Here is a 23242-nt window from a genome sequence, read left to right on the forward strand (position 1 = left end):
GGATATTCCTTTTTTCTTTTTCTTGGCGTGTGTGTGTTAAAATTTTACAGCATTCTTGATTTCTGAAGCTTGCAGTTTTCCAGATGGAAAGCAACACTGTTCATGACACAGGAAAATAACATTGTCATTTATGAGTTAAAAATGTATGGAACTATAATTGAAATTATATTTAATTAAAACATCTTTGAATTGAAGCATAAACAAAAAAAAGTTCTGAAAAGTTTTTGTTTTGAGTAGAAGTGATATGAGCTAATCCACACGTATAACACAGTACTAGTGTCTGAACATTCAGCTTTTTATATAATTATTAAATGTCAAAACCATAGTAACTCTTACAGTTTTCAAACTGAGGGAAAAATTGTATGTGGAATTTTAGCTACATCAGGTGATTCCATTCATTGTTTTTTTTATAATCTTACATAGATTCTTACTTCTTTCTATTAATTTCTCCACAAACCCTCTTCGTTTTCTTCAAATTTCTTATGAGTACATCACTTTGATAAGAATAGTGGAGCACTATGAGCAGTGTTAGATAGCTGTCATGAAGCACCTGGCAAGTAAGTTGTCTGAACAAAAGTTCCTCTTTCTTTCTTTCTAAATGTTGTGGTTAATTAGCTGTTAAGAAATCAGTATTTTTGTACTTGAGCTTTAATTTTGAGGTTTAGGAACAGAATAATAATTTTTTTTAAAAAAAAACAAACTTTAAAGTAGATTCTGAATCAAAATGCAGTAATGAGATTTGTAATTTGTAATTTGTTTTCACACCTGTGGTTTAAAATGCATGTTTTCATAGTACCTGCTGGTCAGCTTTTAAATTTTTTTGTCCCTGATAAACCTCCAGAGGAGTAGCAGCACATTATAACTATATGGAGAGTAATATTGCAGGGAAGTACTAACCTTGATGTTGAGTAGAAATGAAGTCTTACACTTCTTCAGTTGATTAAAAGGGACATTGGAAGTTATTGGTAGTGCGTTAAGGTTTGTTGTGTGCTATTATTTTTTTCTTTAATTGCAGAGTTATTGATCTGAAATATTTCTAATTCTTTTTTTCTTTATTTTGATTATTCCATAGTTTAATTGACAGAAGAGGATTTATACAACCAGATACACCCCAATTAGCAGGACCATCAAATGGCATCACTATGTATGGGGCTACACAATCTCAGAGCAACATGGTAGGAATCATCCCATAGTGTTCATCAAGATCCCTGTGAATGTTTTCCTTCTCCACTTTCATGTGAACTAATCAAGTAATAACTAACTGGATACAGCTGACACTGGGTAGAATGACTTGTTTATTAACAGTAAAGAAAGAAAAACAAGGCTTTTTTAAATGTGTTTCACAAAGTGTAATAGTTAATGCTCATGGATTCTTAAAAAAAGTTTTTCTACACTGCTGATTTATTGAATATACTGGCATTTTGACTTGTACTGTTGACATGTGCTGTTTTGAACTGGAATATTCAAGTATTATGGACTTGCTCTGGTTCATCACTTTCCAACTGATTGTTATTTGATGCAGCACTTTTCTCGTACTGTGTTTCCTCCTTCACTTGTACGCTGCAGGTGTGTGTAGACTAACGTGCTCTAAAAAGCAAAGATGAACAAAAAGGAAGAGAAGTGTATTGAATAAAGAGCAGGAGAACACTGAACTTCCAATGAACAAAACATGGCAACTGTGTTGTAACAACAAAACTTTTAAACATTTCTGAAACCGTGCCAATAGTTTTTACTGCTAGTTTTTGGATTTGTTTTGCTGGTAGCAATGGCTATTATAATGGAGGCTAGGATTTCCAGTGCCAAGGAGAATAACTGAAAGAGATCTTTTTCCAAAGGCAAGAATCTTACGTATGTGCCTACTTCTGAATTGTTTTCCACATATCTTTACGTTATCATGGGTTCTAAGATTTTGTCCAAGAAGCCATGAGTTATGTACCCCCTTCCTCTGCCACAAGGAGGAGGCCACAAAGCCTTCTAACATCTTCCCAGACAGATAGTTTTAGTGTTGCTGATAAACTGGTATAAAAATTTTACTCTAGTTGCTAACCTGTTTCTGCTTATTATTTTGAGAATTAAATGGAAGATTAGTTAGTCTCCTTAATGAGAAAATGTATTAGGGACACATTAAGTCTGAATCTTCAGTGAGATGCATTTGTGTAGAACAAGGTAATGCTTTGTGCAAATTTTTCTCAAAAAAGTAACCCTGAAAAGAGAAGGGGAAATTAAAAGAAGGAAAAGAAAGCAAAACTTAAAAATAGCCTGAGGTCTTCCAGGGTTTACCCAAACTTCCTGACTTTGTCAAGACTAATTATTTATGATCATAAGCCCTCAGTAAGTTCTTAGCATTAAATTATCTTAACATTATAGCAATTAAACTCACATTGTAAGAAGATACTATCATTATGAGATGTTAATGAGCAAATCTTTTTTTCAGTTAGATAGAAGATTGTCTAAATTTGTCTCTAGAAACTGAGAAATCTTTTATGGTATTACTTCGTCAAACAGGCAGCTGTTATGATTTTCGAGGGTAGTACCTGTAAATACGCAAATGCATTTCTTCAGGGATTTTAACTTCTTATATTCTTATATTGGTACTTACGCCAAGAAAGGTTTAGGTTCTTTAACAGTTATTAGAGATGCTTTGAAATGTGCGGCTTTCATTCCTGAAAATGAGCTCACAAAAGAAGTTTTAGAAATGTAACAGGCCATGTCTTGTATGGAGGAACTCTTTGAGACAGTGATACCATTTCACCCCAGGGTGTTATTCCTGGTCTCTATGGAAGACCAGTCAGATTCTAGTAGCAGCTGCATATTAGTGTTAAAATTTCTCTTTTGTTGTGTTGCAAACTGTTAAAGACCTGCTTAATATCTCTAGCACTGTTTTCTCTTCCCTATTTAAAATCTTACATTCTTTCCTGAATTGTTTGAAGCATAAGAAATTATAAATGTGTTTCCTGCTGGCAGCAGTGCAGTGGAACATAACTTTGCCTTTTATTTGTTCTTGTTTCACATTTCCCTTTTTCTTTTTTTTCTAAGGTGGATATTTTTGCTCTTCTCAGTGGACCTTGTACCTATCTTTGTTCTTCTCTTTCCTGTCTCATAAAGCAGCAAACAACAAAACTGATTTCCCTAATCCGCAGTTAAGATCTCGATCTCATCCACATAATGGGACTTTTTTGGGTGTGTAAACAAAATTAATTCACCTTACTGCTAGCTTAGCTTTCATCCATTCTGCTTGGTTACCAGATTTCCTGTTCCAATTTAAATTTAGACAGAATTAATCAAGTAAAACTTCGTCATTCTGTTTAAAACGTTTTCCTATAAAGTGACCTCTATTGCTTTTCCAAGCTTTATGTTACCAGTCTCTCTCATCTTTCTTCCCAGTACACCATCTTATACTCTTCTTCAGGAGTTTGGGAGCAGTGGTACTAGGAACACCAGCCATTCACTTGCTCTCCTCTGAAAAAAAAAAAAAAAAAAAAGTCTGCTGGAGTTTCTTGAATGAAAGACAGTGGAGTACACTTTAAGGCACAGGAAAAAAAAGGCACACAACATCCCATTTATTTTAGAGAAAGAACCTCTGCAAGCTTCTCTAGAATTCTTTTTGCTGGGAGTTCAGAAGTGAACATCAAAATTTCCTTTGGTGATTGAAAGTTTAAAGCATTGACTGGCTCAAGCCCAAGACTGTAGTGGATGGAGAATGGTAGAGGCAATGTCTTTGTGGAAGAAGAGTTTTCCTTTTTACCAGCTGTCCTCGCTGACAAAGGTTATGCAATACACGGAATAAGATTCCATCTTCCCTTCTGGAAGGTTGCATACCTCTTGGAAATAAAGACAGAAGCTTAAACTGAAAAATGTGTTCTTGGAGCTGAGACAGGTAGGCCCCAAAGAACTGGCTGGTTGAAGGAGCTGAGTCTGAAAAAACTGCAGCTCGTATTAGTGTGGGTTCAGAAAAGGACAAAGAAAGTTAAATTCCTTAAATTAAGATCATATGTAGGTCAGAGTCTTAGTCCATAAATACTGTTTAAATGGGCAGAGGTTTAGCCATTTATACATCACCAGAGATGATAATGTTATTTTAGCGATTTACTTCTGAGTCCAGGAAGTCATTTATCAGAAATCTGAAGTGTGTTCCAGTACACCTTTATGGCACGTCTCCTAGGATTTTATTCCAGAATGCATTACATCTTATGTCTATATTGACTCTTAATTTCTAGCCGTTATACTAAATCCATATAGTGCGCTAAAATGTCTCTTGCTCTTTGATATTAAAGGTTTTAATGAGCATTTGCTCTCTCACTTGTGTTCTGTTGTTCCTTTCCTTCCCTCTTTCCATCGCTTCCCTCATGTCTTTTACCCACTGAATGGTATCTTTCTAACTAGAATTCTTGTGCCTCATCCAACCAGCCTCTGGTCAATTCTTAAGTCTCTGGAGGTTACTTAGTATTATATTCTGTTCTCATTTATTTTAATATATCTCCTAGCAGATCATCATTTTTGCATTTAATTTCAAAACAAATATCAGTCTACGTTTAAAGTTGCCAGACACTTGTTTTCAGTGCAATAAATTCTCTTATTCAGCATACCATCTGTGAGGCATTATTATTATATTTAAAAGCTTTTATGATAATTTTGCCTTTAAAACTTCAAATATTTCATATAGACACTACTCTATTCTTGCTATTAACTCTGCCACAATCTCAAAAGTCAGGGATTTTCTTATCATCAGGGCTTCACAGACCCATTTTGTAATTTTTTTTAGATCTCATTAAAAAAAAAAAAAAAAAAGAGCTTTTTCTCCTGGTATCTTCTTAGTATCTACCTTATTCTACTAAGAGATGAAGCTCTATTTACTTTTTTGAAGGCTGGTACAACATATAATTTTTTTTTCTTGGTATATTTCCAGTGTTTTTGATCTTTTTCCCAACATAATTTTAAATTAATCCAGTAAATTAATTAGCTACCTTCTTAATATCCTTATCTAAGTGACAAGCATGGTGACTTAGAGCTAATAATCTGTAGATCTGATGTTTCCAAAGTATTTCCCTATAGCATTTTTATTGCAAGCTCTTCATTAGATTAATTGCCTGAGCATCTCTCCTCTTGTTCTAAAGAGTTGTTTGCTGGGTTTCTGTTTTGTTTTGTTCTGTTTTTGCATGACAGGCAGTATCTCAACCATTATCATAGTTTTCTAATTATGTTGAATTCCTTCTTTCCTTTTTCATTTAAAGGTTTAATTTTCTTTGTATTATGGAAAGGTTCTTATTTCAGCATAAACTCATCAGCTACTGTTACCTGAATCTGACTTTTCTAGTACTTAGCTTTATCTTAAAAGCCTGAGTTGATTCTTGGGTTTTAATACACAGGGTCTTTTCTTTAGTAATGCTATGAAGAAACACAGAATCCATCTCATTCTGAGTAGTTTTTTGTTTGTTTGTTTGTTTGTTTTAAAGAGGAATTGGTTTGGTTTATTTTTACTATGATGTCTCTAGAAGTTCTCTAACGCCTTAAGTGCTAGATTTTACTTCCAACTGCCTTTATATCAGGACAGGTTAATTTCTTTGTTTCAAAGAAATTTACTTGTACTCCTGTGTTCTAGTTATCTTCTTAGTGTTTAGGTAGCTGCTTGTGTGCCAAATTCCCTTATATCCACTTCTCCCTTTCCTGTATGCAAGTTCTTTAGTTAGAGAGTTTGTTTTCTTTCTTACGCATACCACTGTGAATCATAGGAGCCATTATAGTACATGTGCAGCTGTTTCTTACCAGTAAGACATGCAGCAAGTCCTCTCCCAAATGTTCATATCAGTATTTCTAGAAGTGATCTGGAAAAAAGAATCCAGCTGATGCAGGGAACATTAGCTGACAATCCCAGTGTGCTACTATGATAATACAGAGATCAGCAAGGATTGGAGCCCCACTTTGCTGAGAGTTTTACAGGTGTTTCCTTCAATATTTACTGTTGTACTTGACAAATATGCTTTTTCACTGCCCCAGACAGAATTTAGGGACTTTACCAAGTCAGCATTACTATAGCCAAGGTTGATAGAGGTTTTTCATTAAAGCATTTTATTTCATAGTTAAAACTGGCTAAAGGCACATGCAGTTAATTGTCTTCAATATTTTCCTTTGAATTGCGAAGAAGCAATTCTTTTGATCATGCATATTAGCTGCATTTTTTTTCCCAACACAGAGCAAGATCAGAGCACATGGACTAGGCTACTTGCAGAAGATGTGCTCCTGGAATGCCCCCAGAGTGTTCTAACCATGCATGGGCTCTCAGTCCATAAAAGCAACCTGTAGCTAGTCTGAAGTAAAATCCCTGAAAGAGAAGTGATTTCATCTTTGCATCAGAGCTGTTTCTCTTCATAGTTCCACTCTTACTGCACTGTACTTCTTGCTAGTGAAGCCACTGGCCTGCTGGGCTTGTGGCTTGTTTTTTGCACAGTACCTGATTCTGGGTGTGGAATCCTACAGCCCTTGTGAACAGTTATGCAGCTCCATTCCTCCACTCTTTACCCATCTATAGTATCCAACTAGTATGTTATTTCAGCATCCTTTCTGTTACTGCTCAGCACTGCCAGTCAGTGCTGTGAGATCTCCTCTGATCTTTTTGGTGTTTGTACTTTATTCAGAGATGCTGAGGTAATTCAACTTTTTCTTTTTTTTCTCTATCTTTGAGAACTGTGAAAATTCTTTAATGTTACCAGTGTTAGAAAAATTTTAACAAAGTTAATTTTAAATTCAAAGTAAACAACCTCTGGTTTAGCATTAGAAATGTGAAAAAAAAATATTGCCATGTTCAAGAGCTTTGTTAATGTGTATGTTTTTTGTAGCTTAGGAAAAAGCTGACTTGAGAAAAACAAAATTAAAAGTATTGTTTCAGGCAGAATCGTTTGTATTTATTTGTGAAATAAACTCAGAATTTTAGGCTCTGTCTAATTTGCTTTGGTTTGTGCCTTTTAATGCAAAATAGAGATGGCTGAAATTTTCTATGCATATATATATAATTGAATTTCTGTACTTGTAGAATTTATTAAACTTGTCTTACCTTTGGAATCTGCTGTTCCTCTGAAACAGTGAAAATTGCAAGTGGAAAATAAAATCAGTAGATCTGAAATAAGAAGGTACTGGTGGAATAATTTTTACAGTAGATTTTTAACTATTTAGTTTTCAGAGCTTGGCTTCCTTTTTCTTGTTAACAAGATCGTCTTGTTGACAAATTTCTGCTCGTAGATTTCATTTAGTTCAAAACCAAATATGGAATCCAGGAAAAACCACCATGCCAGCCCTATAAACAAATCTGGTTTCTTCCTTTAGTTTTCTGTTAGCTGTTTAGGCTGCAGAATAGTCTGCTTGTAGCGTATGTGCTCTTTTTATTGTATGTTTTTGAGAGCTTCGTTTAACGCGTCTACCTTTTCTAGTATAAGCCCCAACTCTAATCACCTTTGAAAGCTGATTACAGCCTTTTCTGTTTATATAAGATATTTCATGATGATCACTGTTCATTAAATAAAAAATAGGAAGAAAAAAGAAAAATTGAAATTGTGTATCTGAATAAGAGCAGAGGCTTTAGGGAAGTCACAAAATGAAGAGAGATAGTACCTGAAAAAGTTTTGTAACATTCTGTTTAGTGGAGCTTTATAAGGCTGCTTTATCTTTTCGATGTTGATTCAGTCGAAATGCAGTAGAGTTCAGTAATAATAAAATTAATTCAGACTATACAAAGAATTCAAGTAAATTACCTCCAGCTATTTTAAAGTTATGTATTTGTATGCCTGAACACATTAAGTAATGATTTGCTTTTGAAGATCAGTGCCGAAGCTTCACTAAAGCACTAAGTCAGCTGCTAGAATTGGTGTGTTTTTTTTTCAAGGAACCCTAGTGGTTATGGGCAGTCCTTTGTTATTTAACATGCACTTTAGCTACTGCTTTTTAGAGCAGATGGATTTTGTCTTTTTGAAGTTTGAAAAGTCAGTTACAGATTTTTAAAATCTGCACAGTAAGGTTAGTTCAAGGGGTATGGTTTTAATTTAAATGAGCAGGGATGAATAACAGTATTATTAATCAAGAGTGAGTTATTCACAGTGAATTACTAATTGAAAGCATGACTTTAAAGACCTCCTGAACATTTTCTTCCTTAGGTGCTTATGCAAGGTTTTGGCTTTAAGCCTCTGAGTAATCCCTCTGAAATTTACCCCATCCCTGGAAGTGTTTCAAGGCCAGGTTTGATGGAGCTCTGCACAAGCTGATCTAGTGGGTGGCATCTTTGCCCATGGCAGGGGGGTTGGATCTCGATGGTCTTTAAGGTCCCTTCCAACCCAAGCCATTCTGTGATTCTATGAAGTTATATGGACTACTTAAATTGTTTGGCTGAGGCTGTTCATAATTTTGTGGGGCAAAAAATTCCTGAAACTTGTATAAACTTAATATATGTAACAGAGTGCATTTGTCTTTCTGAAAGCATAAGTGTTGGAAAATACATAACTGAGTAAGGATCAGACTTCTACCTGTCAGAAAATAGTTGGTCTCAGGGTCCTAAACCACTCAGATGTGTTTAAAATACTACCTGTCTACTGTAACCAAGCAGTCAGCTTGCACTCTGTCTGAATATATTGTGTGTGCATCCACCATTAACCTATGGAATTAACTTGTAGAATCAGAGGACCTGAAAATACCAGGGGAACCTTTCATAGTGATGGTTTTCATCATATACAAGAGAAAGCAGAAGTCTTCTATGAGTTTGCATAGTGTATATCACAGTGGCTTATTAAATAACGGGCACTATAGGGAATTGCTGCAGTGTCAGTAGCAGTGGTTACTGATGATTGGTAGTATCTCGAATAGATGTTGGATTTGTAAAGTCTTTTAGGAATACAATATAGATTGAAGAAATCAGTTGTAAAGTAGAGTATCTTTAATGGAATCTTTGAAATAATAGTAAATAGGCATGTCCTACTCAGGGTATGCTTATTTTACTGTTTGCTTCCAAATTTTCTTTGCTGCATTGGATTTATAGTTGTATTCAATCACTGTAGTGTTTCTCTTGCACAGCAGAACAGTAGTGTGGCAAATGAATCAAACAGCATTTTAAAAATCTGCAGATGTTACAAATGATCAGGCTGTGAATTAAATATATATTAAATATAAATATATTAAATATATATTGTCTGGAAGCTCTCAAAAACCATGCCAGTTAGAAAGAAGAACTTAAACTGAATCAGGCAATAGTAAAACCTAATAGCCACCTAGCCAGCTGAAACACCCGCCTGTCTTGTCATCTCAAGGAATGAATGACAACTTTGTATAAACGGTGCTTAGGAATGATGCAGAGCCAAAAGCATTCCTGGTAGTACTCACTGAGCTTAATTGGATTTATATAATGCTGAATTTGGCTTGCTACTGTGAAAGCGCTTGCCAGAAAACTTTTGTTCAGTAGCTTGACTCTTTATATTGTCAAGATTAAATTAGTAAAGAAACAGCCTAAAAATTATGAAAGCTGTTTTCCTATCAAACTAATAAATATGCAGTACTGTCTTATTTCTACACGTCTTCCAGAATAAGAATATAATGTATTAGATTGGAAAATAAAAATTGTGATCACAGAGGCTGTGTTGACACTATATCTGTATAAAACCATCTGCATCAAAGGAATTCTTGTTCTGGAAAACATCCGTAGCACCTTAATTCCTGCATGTGAAAACCAGTAAAACAAGACACATGCCTCGTATTTTTGACCCTGGAGTGATGCTTGAATTTTGCCTTTGGGCCTCTTTGAACTGCCAGCTACTCAAGGATAAAAATGAGTAGAGCAGAAGTGATTCACCTGCCTGCTTCCCTCAGCTAGAGCCGGGGAGGTTTTGAGGTGCCCCACGCAGTGAGTTACATGCTGACTGTTCAGCTAGGCTTTCCAGATTGCTTTGAACAAGACTAAGCAAAATATTCAAATTACAGTACTTATAAAAGTAAGGATTTTGGAGGTAACCAAAATCTCTTATGTGAACACTGTAAACGTTTATTATAATTTATTTTTGATAACAATCCAAAGCACCAGCTTAGTTATGCATGGTTTTTTTTCCTGGGTAGCATGCAATGAGATTTTTGGGTGGCTAACCATGGAATGATACTAATGGCTCTCTCTTTTTCTCTTCACATCCCATTCTTTTCCATGTCTTTTATCCATTCTCCTACTTTTTTTTTTTTACCCTGTTTTCTTTGCCTTATAATTTTGACACCCTTCCATTCTACAGTGTGACCAAGACCAGTGCATTCAGAGCACTAAATTCGTTTTGCAGGCTGCTGCCACCCCTCTTCTACAGAGTGAGCCCAGCATAACTAGTGAAGAGCTACCTTTACCTGGAAAGACTTCTCTCAGTGGGCCTTGTGCAACTCTAACTCTAGGGCAACCAACACCACCATCTTCCATGCCAAATCTCACATCAGATACAGGTTTGACAGACATGATACCTTTAAAAGAGGAACACGAAGGCCATCAGTTTCTTACTCCTGAAGAAGCTCCGTCACCCCCTGGGATGCTGCCAAGTGGAAGTCCTATTACACACAGCCATACAATGCACGTCCTGAGTCTAGCCAGCCAGGATTCATTGCATGAAGACTCAGTACGTGGTCTCGTGAAGCTTAGCTCAGTTTGAACAGCTTTTATGAACATCGCACCACTTCTTGGTGTCTACACAAACCTTTAACAGGAATGACACTGCAGTACCACTGTAAGACTTCATAACATGGCTATAGTGGAAACTTTATCACATAATGGAGCCTACTAAAAAGACAAGTTATTTTTATCATTGGAGCTATGGCATTTTTTTGACCAGGTTGTTAATAGCTATGCTTTGATGGTGACTGTATCTTATTTTTAAGCAGAACCAGAAATGGTCAATTATCTTGTTTCCTGCAGTTGGGTACAGCAAGTGGATTCAGCCTGTAGCAAAGACCATGTACAGTACAAAAGAGAGATTCTTGGGTGTAAGTGTCATGCTCTGTGTTCTATGCTCTTGTAATACACACTTGTTAAGGCTTACCACACTTGTGGCCAGAATGATCTGCACTTACATGTTATGCTACTAATATTTGAGGTAGAAAATTACCATTCCATTTGTAATACAAAATTAAAAATAAAAAAAAAAAGACTGCAGATATGGATTTGCATGCCACGCTACAGTATGTGTTACGGTGGTGTTGGTATTAAGAGAAAGTGCTGCTTTTTATTGTGACTTTCAAAGTGCTGTTTCATTTAAAGACAGTGCAACAAACAAATTAATGGACTATATTATTTTTTCAATTATTAAAGTTTATTTTAAATTTATCAGTGGTGCCTAGAAGATGGAGAGTTACTGATTTGATCATGTTGCATATCATTTAACCTTCTGTTTAAGTGTTTAGAGTGAGGTATTGTGTTGTGCCATACCATAAGATTCTTCCACTCCCTAATGTGATACAATTACCTGTGGACCTCCAATAAAATGACATCCTCTATTTCTTGGACATGTGTACAGTTATCCTTCCAGTTTTTCTGGGGAAAGAGGGGGAGATCATGATTATTGTTGGACATAGCTTGTAAAGGGTTTACTGGGATATGTTTACTTAATGAAACCAAACTTCGGAGGAAAAGCTGGTTATGATGAGTTTTGCTTCACAATCTCTTATATCTTGTTTGAGATGTGTATTTGTACCCATGACAAGTCTGTATTGGGAAACAGTAGAGTAAGAATTAAAGTCCAAGCAGGACACTATGTTCCTTATGTGGCTGAAGGTGAGGAGCTTGTGATTCAAGACAGAGGCAGTGTCATGAAGTACACTTAAATGGTCAACAATATGCCATAGCTGCCTTCTGGTCATCATGCTTCACTTGTATTTGTCCTCTTGTATTTCAAATGCAAATATTGATTTTAGATCATTCTCCTGTAGTTTGTTGTTGTTGTTTGTTTGTTTCTTTGTTTGTTTTAAGTAATGCACAATGGAAAGGTTAAGGAGATTATTTGTTTTGATGATAAACGAAGAGAAGCTTAGTTAAGCTGGGAGAGCTTAATAGCTTTAATGCTGTATTTGCTATGCTTTTCAGGATGTGGGACCTGCATTCTTCTTTCCTCAGGACAAGCCTATTGCAGAATGAACTTTATCTGATGCTTCTGTAGTGTAAAAGTGTTGTCCAGATCAGAAATGTGACAGTTCTTTATTGTTCAGTGATGGCCATTCACTGACACCAACCTAAATATCTGGTTTTATTTCCATTATTGACAATGAGGACAATCAGCCTACAGAGTCAGCCATGCATGCTATTGAAGTATCAGACAAGATATTGTGAAAACCCCTATCCCTCTAAGATTTCACAGGCAATCTGTTTCTATAATTGATAATGCCAGCTTTCACCTTATTCAGTGTGGAATTGTAGCAATGCTTTCTGATTGCATTTGCAGTAATGGGTCCACCAAAGAAGCTATGGCAGAGAAATCAGTCACAGCTATTTTAGCCACCCTCTGTGCACATTTCTGAAGCTGGGACAGTCTCAACTTCTTTCCACCTGCCCCTTACCTGTAGTAACTGACATGTCCCTGCTGACTGGTCTCCCAATAAGCCTCAAGTATAATTTTTTTATTTCTGTATATGCTATTGTAGATGAGTCATTGATGCTCATCACCTTGATTTCATCTTTCCTGATTTTTTTCATTTATGATGCATGACATCTGCATTAAATCAGGTAATGATTGAGTGTTGGAGATACTGGTCTGATAGGCCTGGCTAAAGAATACCTGCTTTGAGTTTGTTGACCAGTACTTGACTGAGTCATCTCAGTGCCTGTGGCTGCTTACCTATGGATGCATTGCCCACAATGTAGAAGGACAAGTCAAATATTTTTAATGTGCTATTCTAACTTCCCACTCATAATAGTAATGCTAAGGATCACTGTTTCTAGCAGAATTGTTCCTTTTTAAAGTCTCCCTTAAAATCCCTGAGGGATTCTATGCTTCCAAGAATATGAGCTTTGTGACAACGCTTGTGTGTCATTGCCACCAGGGAGTAGTGCAGAAAGCTGCACATCAGCTCTGAGTACATGATAAAATTAGTGTCTGTTTTAACATGAAACAAGAGGGAGAAAGACAGGATTAGTGTCCTTATACTGCTTTTTATGTGCAACTTGTGATCATGCTTTTTACCATCATTTTTTCAGTCTTCTGCTTTGTTTATAATCAAGATATAAGAACTACCTAACAAAACTGAAACAGATGTGCTACTGAAAACAGATGTGCTAGTTACATATTTGTTCACGTGACTTTTTAGCTTTTAAGATGATAGCCTTATGTTTTTTAACATGCTGCCTTTTTTTTTTTTTTTTTTTAAAGTTTGGCACTTCAGAATCAATTAAATACTTTTGTCTGTCTACATATGTGTATTGCCCTTACTGTAAGTCTATTTACCTTCTCATCTGAGTGTTTTTTAAATGGTGACATCTCTAACCTCTCTGCCACAACTGCCTTGTGAGGACATCTGCTGGAAGATTTTGGAATTAAGTCTATTAACAACATGGTGTGGTACTTGCAATCTTGGACTGACAGCACGCAGTGATTTAGCAGCAGGTTAACTGAAGAGTTGCCTCCAAAAGGATCTTTGGCCATTCCCCTCACTCCCAGCTCAGCAGGCATCAGTCGTGGGAGCTCCCATGCTTGACCTTGTGCATACATCTGGAATGAGTCAGCGGAGTAACCATTCATCACACCTACTCGACAGATTTTATTTTAAAATGTTTTATTTTTTGGGCTATGATTAAAAACATCACAATATGGATTCAAAATGATAATCCTAGTCAATATTGCACAGGGATTTTTCTGTTGTTTTGTTTTCACTTTGTCGATTAGTGCCCTAATATTAAATAGTTGTAATATTCATCTGAATTACAAAAGTAGACTGAATGGAAGTGTATACTTACAGTTAAAGTTGATATTTCAAAAAAAAAAAAAAAAAGTATTTTTCTGAAAAATCTAAATCTTTCAATGTGTAGGAACCGGTTAATTTATCTGGCAAAAATTGTTTATTCTGATTTGTTGTTTTTTAGATAAGTTTTTCCTTCTAGGTGTTTATATAATATATGTAGAATGAAACAGTGTTTTATGAAATGTTTTTAAAGGTTCTTTAGTTGTGTGATTTCTCAAAGACATTTCTATTTTAAGAGGGAGTTTTATGTTCATATCAGTTCGCCAGTAAAGTAATATATGTCAAACTATTATTGTATTTTTGTATATCAGTGCATCCATTATCAGTTTTTCATCTGTTCATGTTAAATGATGATAGAGGCGGATGTGTTTCTACATAGAGTGGTTACTGGATTCACTGAAAGTAGTTTTCTAAATGGAAGATTAGCTGTTTTGCAGTTTTAACGAACGATCCTACAAGAAGCAAACGGGTCTCATAAACCAAAGACCTACGTGCAGCATATGTTACAAGGAAGATGACCAACGTGGTACTGCAGAGACTTACTTGTTTAAATCTAAAGAGTGGGTATGTTAGTTCTTGGTAAGTAAATTACTGTCTAATATTCAAAATAATGGATGAAAGAGCATCTCTGCAGAACTTACAAATCTGAGCTTCTGTTTGTCTTTTAGTTCCCCAAATCAATACAGCTTGAAGAACTCAGCAAAGAATGGAGGGACCTAATCCTTATTCTAGTTCTCTTCTGATGTAAATTATAGGTGGGAACCATCATCGTGATTTTATTGTTCCCCACCTCCTCTTTTTATCAGTGGTACTCTGAACACAAGTGTGGTGTGTGCAGGCACAGGCCACTCTGTCTCTGTTTTAAATGTCAATAGCTGCCCAAATTATTCTTTTTTTTCTTTTTAGGGACAAACTGAAATAAGGTAGTATACTTCAACATGCTTTCAAATATTTTGAAGCCCCAAATATGAATGGACCGTGATTTAGTTGCATATAGATTTAGTTCATTTATACTGGAACTGTCCTATTTTCCAGGATCCATCTGGGTCAGTGCTCCCTGGCTGTGATTGCTTGTTTGTCCGCAAAGACTTTGCAGTTTGACATCTGGCTGAGCACACTGCCTGGACTTCCAAAAGACTGATGGGATTAAGTGAGCTGTTTAAACCTGTGCAAAGCTCATTTAATTCCAAGATGATGCAGCAATTCAGTTCTGTCCCCAGCAGGCAGCTATCAGGAAACATTCAGCTATGTGACTTGAGTGCTCATCACCAGCAATACAAGGTGGAGAGCAGAACAACTTTTCGGGTGCTACAAAGAGAGAAAATAAGTGTGTTTCTAAGGTAGGTCAGTGGGGACAGGAACAAGAAAATGAAAGGAAGACAACCGAGGTGAAAGCAGACCAGAGGAGATTAGCCGGTGACATGGAGTAAGAGGGGAATTACCTGTAAGCTGTAGGAGAAGAAGGACAGGGAATAAAACAGCCACGTGGGGAAAAATGAGGACAGCTGTCAATGTTAACTGAACAAAATTATAAAAAGAAATCAAGAGAATTGCTCGCTGGCATTCAATTTATTATTTTGTTGTTGTTGTTGAGAAATTTAAAAGTCATTCTGGAAAGAAAAATGTAAGAGAAATAAGGTCAGACTTCTGAGAGAACTGTAAGAAGATGGTGAGAAAAATTTGAGTGAGTGATCTGCCTGCAAGCTTCTCTCCTCTACTGTAATTTCCTACTTCTGTTTTGAAAATACGTTTGTAAACATAAAGAAGCGTGGTTCCTTTGACGGGATGCTTAAAACATTGATTGTGCTTAAAAATGGGAATCTCGTTAGTGTTTTCCTCACTAGGAATTGTTTTGGCATTCTGTATTTCCATACCAGAAGTGTTATCACAAAATTAATAGTGTGGTGTGGTTTTGTGTTTCTTGGTGATCCCTTTGTTAAATTTGCTCACTTTTGAGTGAAAGTGCTTTCCTTTGTGGTAGTATAGTCAGTTGGACCTAAAACCTGGAATTCAGTCAGAATTTCTGTGACTAGTGTGAAAATATGAATTAAGACTGCTAGATAAACTTTATGGTTTACAAACCAAATAGCTCTGTCCCGCAGGTATGTTTGTTTTGCAGTACATACTGAAGTCAGTTTCACTAGCTAAAAATATAAATGTCAGTACAGTCTCAGTGCATCTTAGGCCTTGCCCGAGCTGAGAAGCATTGCTTCTTCTGAAAACTAGGGAAAATAGAACTAAGTTTAACCTAAAATAGAACTAAGTTTAACCTCACTTTAGTTTAAATCTCCCCAAAGCTGAAGCTGGTAACAGCTGCTGGAAGTTAACTGTGTGAAGTTAAGTGTCAGAAATACATAAGGGCATGAAGGAACCAGTCAGCAGCAACTTGCTGTGTGGTCTGTGATGTGAGAAGTCTTGGAGCCTTGCTTGGGCTCATCTCAAAAGCACTAAATACTTTATCAAACCAGATACAATTGAGAAAAGGACGTGAATTTAACATGCTCAGAACTATCTCACTTTGCTATTATGCTCCATAGGCTGTCTGTAGTAACATACAGGAATCTTACTGCTGTTGGAAGACGGAAATGAGATGAAATATTTAGGTTTCATACTGGCAAGGGAAATGAGCTTCAAAGAATTGGGTGTCCAGCCCAGTGGAGGTGTAGTTAGAGGAGTGTTTGTGTGAAGGATATAAGGGAGTAATTCCTGTTTTGTGTTTGTGAAGCACAAGGGGTTTGGTGGCCAAGGTGGTTAGATTCAGTCCTGGGATCTATTTCCTTAGCGTTTGCACTGTCAGCAGAGAGAGCAGGAGTGCGCAGTGGGTGCACACGGCTTGTCTCTAGGGAATTTCACTTCTGCTTAAAAATAACGCTGCCTTAGAGGTGAGAATATTTATTGATTCCATGTCCATGTGCAGTTACTGAATGGTTCCTCACGCTGAGCGACAATTTTGTTTGCAATAAGCAGAAAAGCGGTTGTAGGATTTCTCATGTTCCCCCCTGCTCGGAGCCTTGTCGCGGTGCGGCAGCTGGCTGTGGGTGCTGCTGGCGATGGGAGGGAGGAGCTGCCGGCAGGAACCACAGCTAGGAGAGCTGGGTGGTTGTTCCACCCCCCCCCACCCACCCACCCCAAAATGCTAAGTTTCCCGCTAGGTAGGTCAGAGAAAATGAAAACAAGCTCAGCAGAGCTGACTACCTCCTCAGTTTCTAGGGTGCAGAAAATACCCAGTGTTTGTGCGCATTTGGTTTATCTTCTAGATGGAAAGGAAAAAACAACGTTCATGAAAAGTTTCCCAGCTGCTGAAACTTCATCTGAAAAAAAACTTGTTTGGAACACAAATGGTGTTTAATCTTAAAATAATAGTGAGTTTAGGTATTTAGTATTGTATTTAATGACCATGTGATTACCCATCTCTATTGAAATAATACTTTTACTATAGTATATTATATATAGTATACTATATATACTATATATATATACTATATATAATACTATATACTATATATACTATATATAATATACTATAGTATATTATAGTATATATATACTACATTATATTATATATGTAATATAGTATTATATATAATAAGTATATACATATACTATACTAATATCTCAGAATCCTACTGTCATTGTCATATTCACAATGACAGTCTTTTATTATAGCTACCCTTATGGAAAGAAACATGGTAAAATGCTTTTATTCCCTAGCTACATGAGTAGCAGCTCTTTCTAATATTCTAATATTCTTGTCTTACTCTTGAATATATTTTCTCATATCAAAGATTAGAATCCTCCTCCATTCCTACAGAAATATTCTGTAACACACCATACCTATCTTCATTATTGAATAGTCCTAAAACCAGTTTATACAACTAAATTGAAAAAATAAAAACATTTTCATTTTTTAAGTACTTGTGTCACAAACCTTTACTGCACAACAGCAATAAAACTAGTGTCATTGATATAAGACCACCTCCTCCAGATTCCAGGATTTGATACTTGATTTATATTTTATTTGGATTCAGCTGTCAAGACTGAAGATTGCATTTTTTCTGACATACATTTTGATATAAGTAAGGAGCACAGTGCTGATTAGAATACATATATAAAAAGTCTTAGATATGCATTTCTCTTAATGACTGTAAGGAAATAACATCAGACTGCATTAGAGAAAATAGAAACATTCCGTAGCTTTTTAGATTTTATCTAATTTTATATGAGTGCTGTCATATTTGTACACACTGATGCTTGTCTGTGGTTACTGGTATTGGTGAGAATGTAAAGAAAGTCAAGTTTAGAGATACTGCAGATGGTTAGTATCGCCTGTACAGGGACAGATGTATTGCGTATGATGAATGATGAAGACTGTGTTGAAGACAAGGGTGACACTCAAGCATACCTGTGACTAATGACTTATTTTTAAGTATGAGTCAGATACCAATTGTTTCTTGCTGATCTGTTGTTTCCTTCTACAGAATTCATATAGTTTAGAGGATAACTCAAAAATAAATGAAATGAAGAGCTTTACAAACCATTCATCAAGGTTATAATTAAGCAGCTTTATATAACTAAGATGACTAAAATGTTTGAGTGCTAACATGCAATAAAGAATGTTCAGTGTATGTAAAATGATGAGTTATTAGTTATTAAGTTGAATCTTACAATTGGCAAGTAATTTGGAAATATAAATATATATGTGTCTTTGCATGAAATCAGAATTTTGGATATTTCTCTTTAGAGTTCTAAAGTTTAGATAAGATGTGGAATTTCCAATGGAAAAATATATTTTGGTGGACAAAATTTCTGTCCCAGTGCAGGCTTGTATGTATGCTTGCAGGACGCTTATTTATTTTGGTTTTACTTTCTGTGGTAAATGTATTTGCATATGTAAGTGGCAAATAGTGTGCTGGTATATTATTAATCATATGTAGACTATTCTAATTAAATGACTGAACTGTTTTCTGAGTAAGATACAAGGCTAAAAGCAGAGTACTCTTCTCTAGAGTAGAAAGTCTCTTTGCTTTTTTTAGAAAAACAAAGAATTTCAACATTCTGTGTCTTAAGTATTGAATGAAGTATAACACAAATCAGCAATAAAGCAGATTTGGTCCGTCTGGTGCACCCTTTGGTGCTCTGCTGACTTTGCAGAGCCAGACACTGTCCCAAGACAGTGTCATGATGTAGGTTTGAGGTACTTTTCTGATCTCACAGCTTTAGGCAGAGTTTCTTCTTCTTGAGTTTCAATGGTAAATCTTTTTCTAATAGACAATGTGATCAGTCATAGTTCTGTCCCAAACAAGGAGCAGGAAATTGTTTTCAGTCTTCTCCATCACTTGAGTTGCGTAGTTATGTCTGCAATTTGTCATGTGCTTTTGTCTAGGTGGCAGTGACCAATTCCTGGTGTTTCTCTGTCCTGCTTTGTTTTTCTGATTTTATTGTAAGGGGATGCTCTACTAGGAAGTTTCTTCTAAGCAACATTTAGCTGTGTTCCTCTTTTGATTTCTAATTACATCTCTCTGTAGGAGGAATCAGCCATAGATGTGGTTTCAGATGTTCAGTTCTTAAGTCAAAGAGTACGTCTGTAGCCTTCAATGGGGCATCACACATCATGTTTTATGTTTCAGACAGGACTTTATATGGTTGTTTTTATTGTCTTCAGCTTGTGTAGATCCTTATTAGCTTTTTAGTGAACAGAGGAACTTACAGGTATAGCAGGAATGCAGTTACTTATGACCAAGTGAGCAGATAAATTTTTATTTTTTTTGTAATGCATGAATTTAAAAAGCTTTCCATTTTGTATACATTTCTACAGTTGTATAGGTTTCAAAGATCTGGGAAAAAGCAATATTGTATTATCTCTGACAATGAATTATGTTTTTGAGGGAAGGAGGAAAAAAGCTGCTATACATTTCCGGGCTTTGTAAGTAGTCTTTTTTTTTTTTTTTTTTCCTGACCATAGTTACCTTTGTTACTTGCACTTAAATGTCACTTGGCACCACTACTCCAGTCAGTGTTTGTAATTGCTTCCTAAACTGGAAATGCACCTATTTGAAGGCTGAGCTAAGTGATAGAAGAACCTATTGTCTCCTTCTCTTCACATCAAGGCCACATGCAATCAGTTTCTCAAGTGAGGCTTGTATTTTTTATTATCCTCTTGCAACAGCAACCTGACAGTCTCCCACAGCCTTACAACACCACTTACTATAGTGTTGCAGGGGTTATTTTGTTCTGGATGCGGGAGTCTGCATGTGTCCTAGCTGGATTTCACAGGGATCCAGCTAACCCAGCTCTCTGAGAGGCTGCCCTGGGCTCAGCATGTTGGCTGCACCCCCATGCAACAGTTTGGTGTCGTCATTCTCCTGTGGTTTCAAGGTCATTATGAGGATGCACACTCATATGCATACATGCAAGTTCAGCATGACTGCATAACTTGTTTTTTTCCGTAGAAAACAAGTCTAAACTATCTGTATAATTCTGCTTCATGCTTTGGTTTCCGTTCCATGCAAGTTCACAAAAGCATGACATTTTAGCCACGTGCATCTAGTGCTTTCTTTTCTACTCTAAGAAAATATGATATGGCTCAGAGCTGATCTTGGTGTGCTTCTGTGCCTCCCCAGTCTGTCCAGGTTTCAACTCCAATTATTTCTTGAGCTGACTCTGAAAGTCTGCTGAAAGCTGCAAGACAGTAGATTACTTTCTCTAAGTGGTTTGGTGGACGACCCAACCTATAAATGATTTAGTACCTGTCTTTCCAGAAGGGATAAATTTAGGTTGTGTTCTATAATTCAGAGAATACTTAACACTTGAGTGAACAGGCATATACAAAAAGAAACACAATTCACTCAGTGTTAAAGCAAAACTGTTGCTTGTAGATATTTTTTTCTTTGATCATTTGCTGGATGTTCAATGATATCAGGACTATAGAGTTATGGATCTAGGACTAGAAGGCAGGGGAACAACAAAAGCAGAGCTGTGTTTAATTGTGTGATTATGCTGGAGCATGTAAAACTTACTGGTTAGAAAAAAAAAAAAAAAAAAAAAACACTGTGAGAGTTTTCCCTTTTTTTTTTTTTTTCTTACAGAATAACTGCTTATTAGACTGCAGTTCTGTTCAGTGATGTGCTAGTTCAGTTGTACAGAAAACATAGTGGTTCTTTTCCTGTGAAATTATATTGAACATACCTGTGCTATGAACATGTGTATGCTTATGACAACATCCTAAGATGCATGGTATTTCCATTTGTTTAAGTAAATGTTTGTTTACTGGCTTATAAATAACAACCACAGTAAACTTTAAGAAGTAATGTTCCCAGGCAGTAATTGTGCCCACTTGCAACAATATGGGAAGTTTCTACTGCAGCTTTTTGCTAGATTGTTCAGTGAAAAAACACTCTGTGAAGAGGGCCCACACAACACTTGTCCATGTCTGCAGTCTTTATCTCTTTGTGACTTTATTCTCCAAATGAGAGTTTCAATGGGAATTCAATATATTTGCCATTCAAAGAAAAATAATTACATTTTCAGGATCTGATCTAGACAGTTATGTAGAAGGCATTTCAGGCAAATGAAAAAAAGAGACCACAGAAAACTCACCTCTACTATTCATAACCATTTTTACAACAGTAGTGTATTTAAAATGAGCTTTTGTTTTGTAATGTGTTTTGTCCTGCATCAGCAAGCATTACAACCCCAAAAACATGCCTTGACTAAATTGCAATAGAAGAATTCATGAGTTGCTAGCGTATGGTAGCTCTCCAGTGAGTAGGAAAGAGTTTGTAATCATTCATATGTCAAAATAAATAAATAAATAAATACAGAACCCACTAAGGAACCCACTTCGAAGAGATTAGATTTTATCTGCAGCCTTTCTTCTGAAAGTCTTTTTCTTTTGTGCTGCAAAACTGATGAAGAAATTTTAGTTTTGCCCACTGCATGTAACAGGTATTAGAAAAGCACACTCAGTATTGGACAAGATCTTGTCAACCAGTGAATTAAAGAGACAAGATTTAGGTAAGATTAACGATTAGGAGAAAAAAGAAAATTGCTTTTCATATGACCTCTCCATTGCCATAAATGCCAAAGTTTGAATCACAGTTGCCTCGGGTTAATTTTTTACGAGAACAATTAAATGAATAGGTTTACACTGATGCCAAGTTAAATTCTTAAAATCTACCATCAGTACTCTGCTGTGGTGAGAGCTGGATGCATGCATGAGCTAGTGAGCAGATTACATTTTGCAGTCCTCTGTAGTTTGTTGTTTTATTGTTGCCCTTGGTAAATTAAGATTTGGAGTTCTGATTTATCTTTTATAATTTACAAGAAAGCAAGAAGCTTTTGTATCTTTTGGGAAATTATCTGGTTGGTTTCCCACCTCGAACCTCCCAGTCTCAAAATGGGGGCCATTTGTTCTTATTTAATCCATGTCTCGGGCTCTGAGAAGAAAAGATATATTTGTACTAGGACGTGAAATGTATTTTTAAGTGTTTTTTGTTGTTCCCCCCCCTCTGGTTTCCTTGTGAGGAAAGTAAATTAGAGATACGTAGCCTATTAAAGAAGTTAAACTGTCATTAGTACTGCAGTACGTTATATTTTACAGAAATCAAAAGATTGAGTGAAAGTGTTAAACCTCAAGTTAAATTCAGGAAAAAGTCATTAAGAAGCATTGCTGGAAGGGACCTGGAGAGCATCTACCCTCTCCTCATGTCCCAACACACGCAAATGCCTGTTCTGCAATGCCTGAAAGGATTTTGTATGTACAGTGTGCAATGCCTTCCCAGCCTCTCCAGGCTTACCCCTTGTACTGCTTCAGTAGCCTCACCATTAGACAAACTTCCTCAGTGTGTAAATGGCATCTCCCTCAAGGTAATCCACTCTCGTGACCCTGTATTGTGGCCATTTGGGGTGCACTGGGCAGGCTGCTCTTATCTCTGCATCAGCAGCTGCGTCCTTACCCTGAGGCGAGCACTTCACTGGGCTGCTCAGCGGGGCTCCAGCTCTGCGGCCAGAAGGGTGCAAGGCCCTAGGAAAGCCAGGCACTAGATTCAGCTGAGCCCTCACCAGTGCTGAGTGAAGCAGAGCATCTGTCCACATAGCAGAAACCTATCCTTCCCTTACTCATTTGGGCACTTGCAGTGCCTGTGCTTTAGAGAGGGATACTTTTGTGAGGTAGGATTTTTGTGCCCCGAGAGGGCAAGTCAGGCTCTGGTTCAGCTCGACGCTCAGCAGAAAAGTGTTTCTGCTGAGAAAGGTGGCATCTCAGTGTGCACAGGTGGGAGTGAAGGTCCTCAGAAATCCT

The 23242-nt window shown here is 36.6% G+C and overlaps 1 protein-coding gene across 4 annotated transcripts in view; it reads left to right on the top strand.

Moving 5' to 3' along the window:
* The window catches only part of ZDHHC14 (zinc finger DHHC-type palmitoyltransferase 14), a 107402-nt gene extending 95903 nt beyond the window's left edge, over positions 1–11499 (top strand). For 2 of the 4 annotated variants that reach the window (XM_032183597.1, XM_032183598.1), the window contains exons 8-9: positions 1073–1175; positions 10248–11499. In XM_032183597.1, coding sequence (XP_032039488.1) covers positions 1073–1175; positions 10248–10649 — 505 coding nt within the window. In that variant the 3' untranslated portion in view covers positions 10650–11499. The remainder of the gene's footprint in view (positions 1–1072; positions 1176–10247) is intronic. The other 2 variants (XM_032183599.1, XM_032183600.1) reach the window with 1 other exon arrangement.
* Positions 11500–23242: the final 11743 nt, after the last annotated feature.

The sequence above is a fragment of the Aythya fuligula genome, chromosome 3 (genome assembly GCF_009819795.1).
Source record: "Aythya fuligula isolate bAytFul2 chromosome 3, bAytFul2.pri, whole genome shotgun sequence".
NCBI lineage: Eukaryota > Metazoa > Chordata > Aves > Anseriformes > Anatidae > Aythya > Aythya fuligula.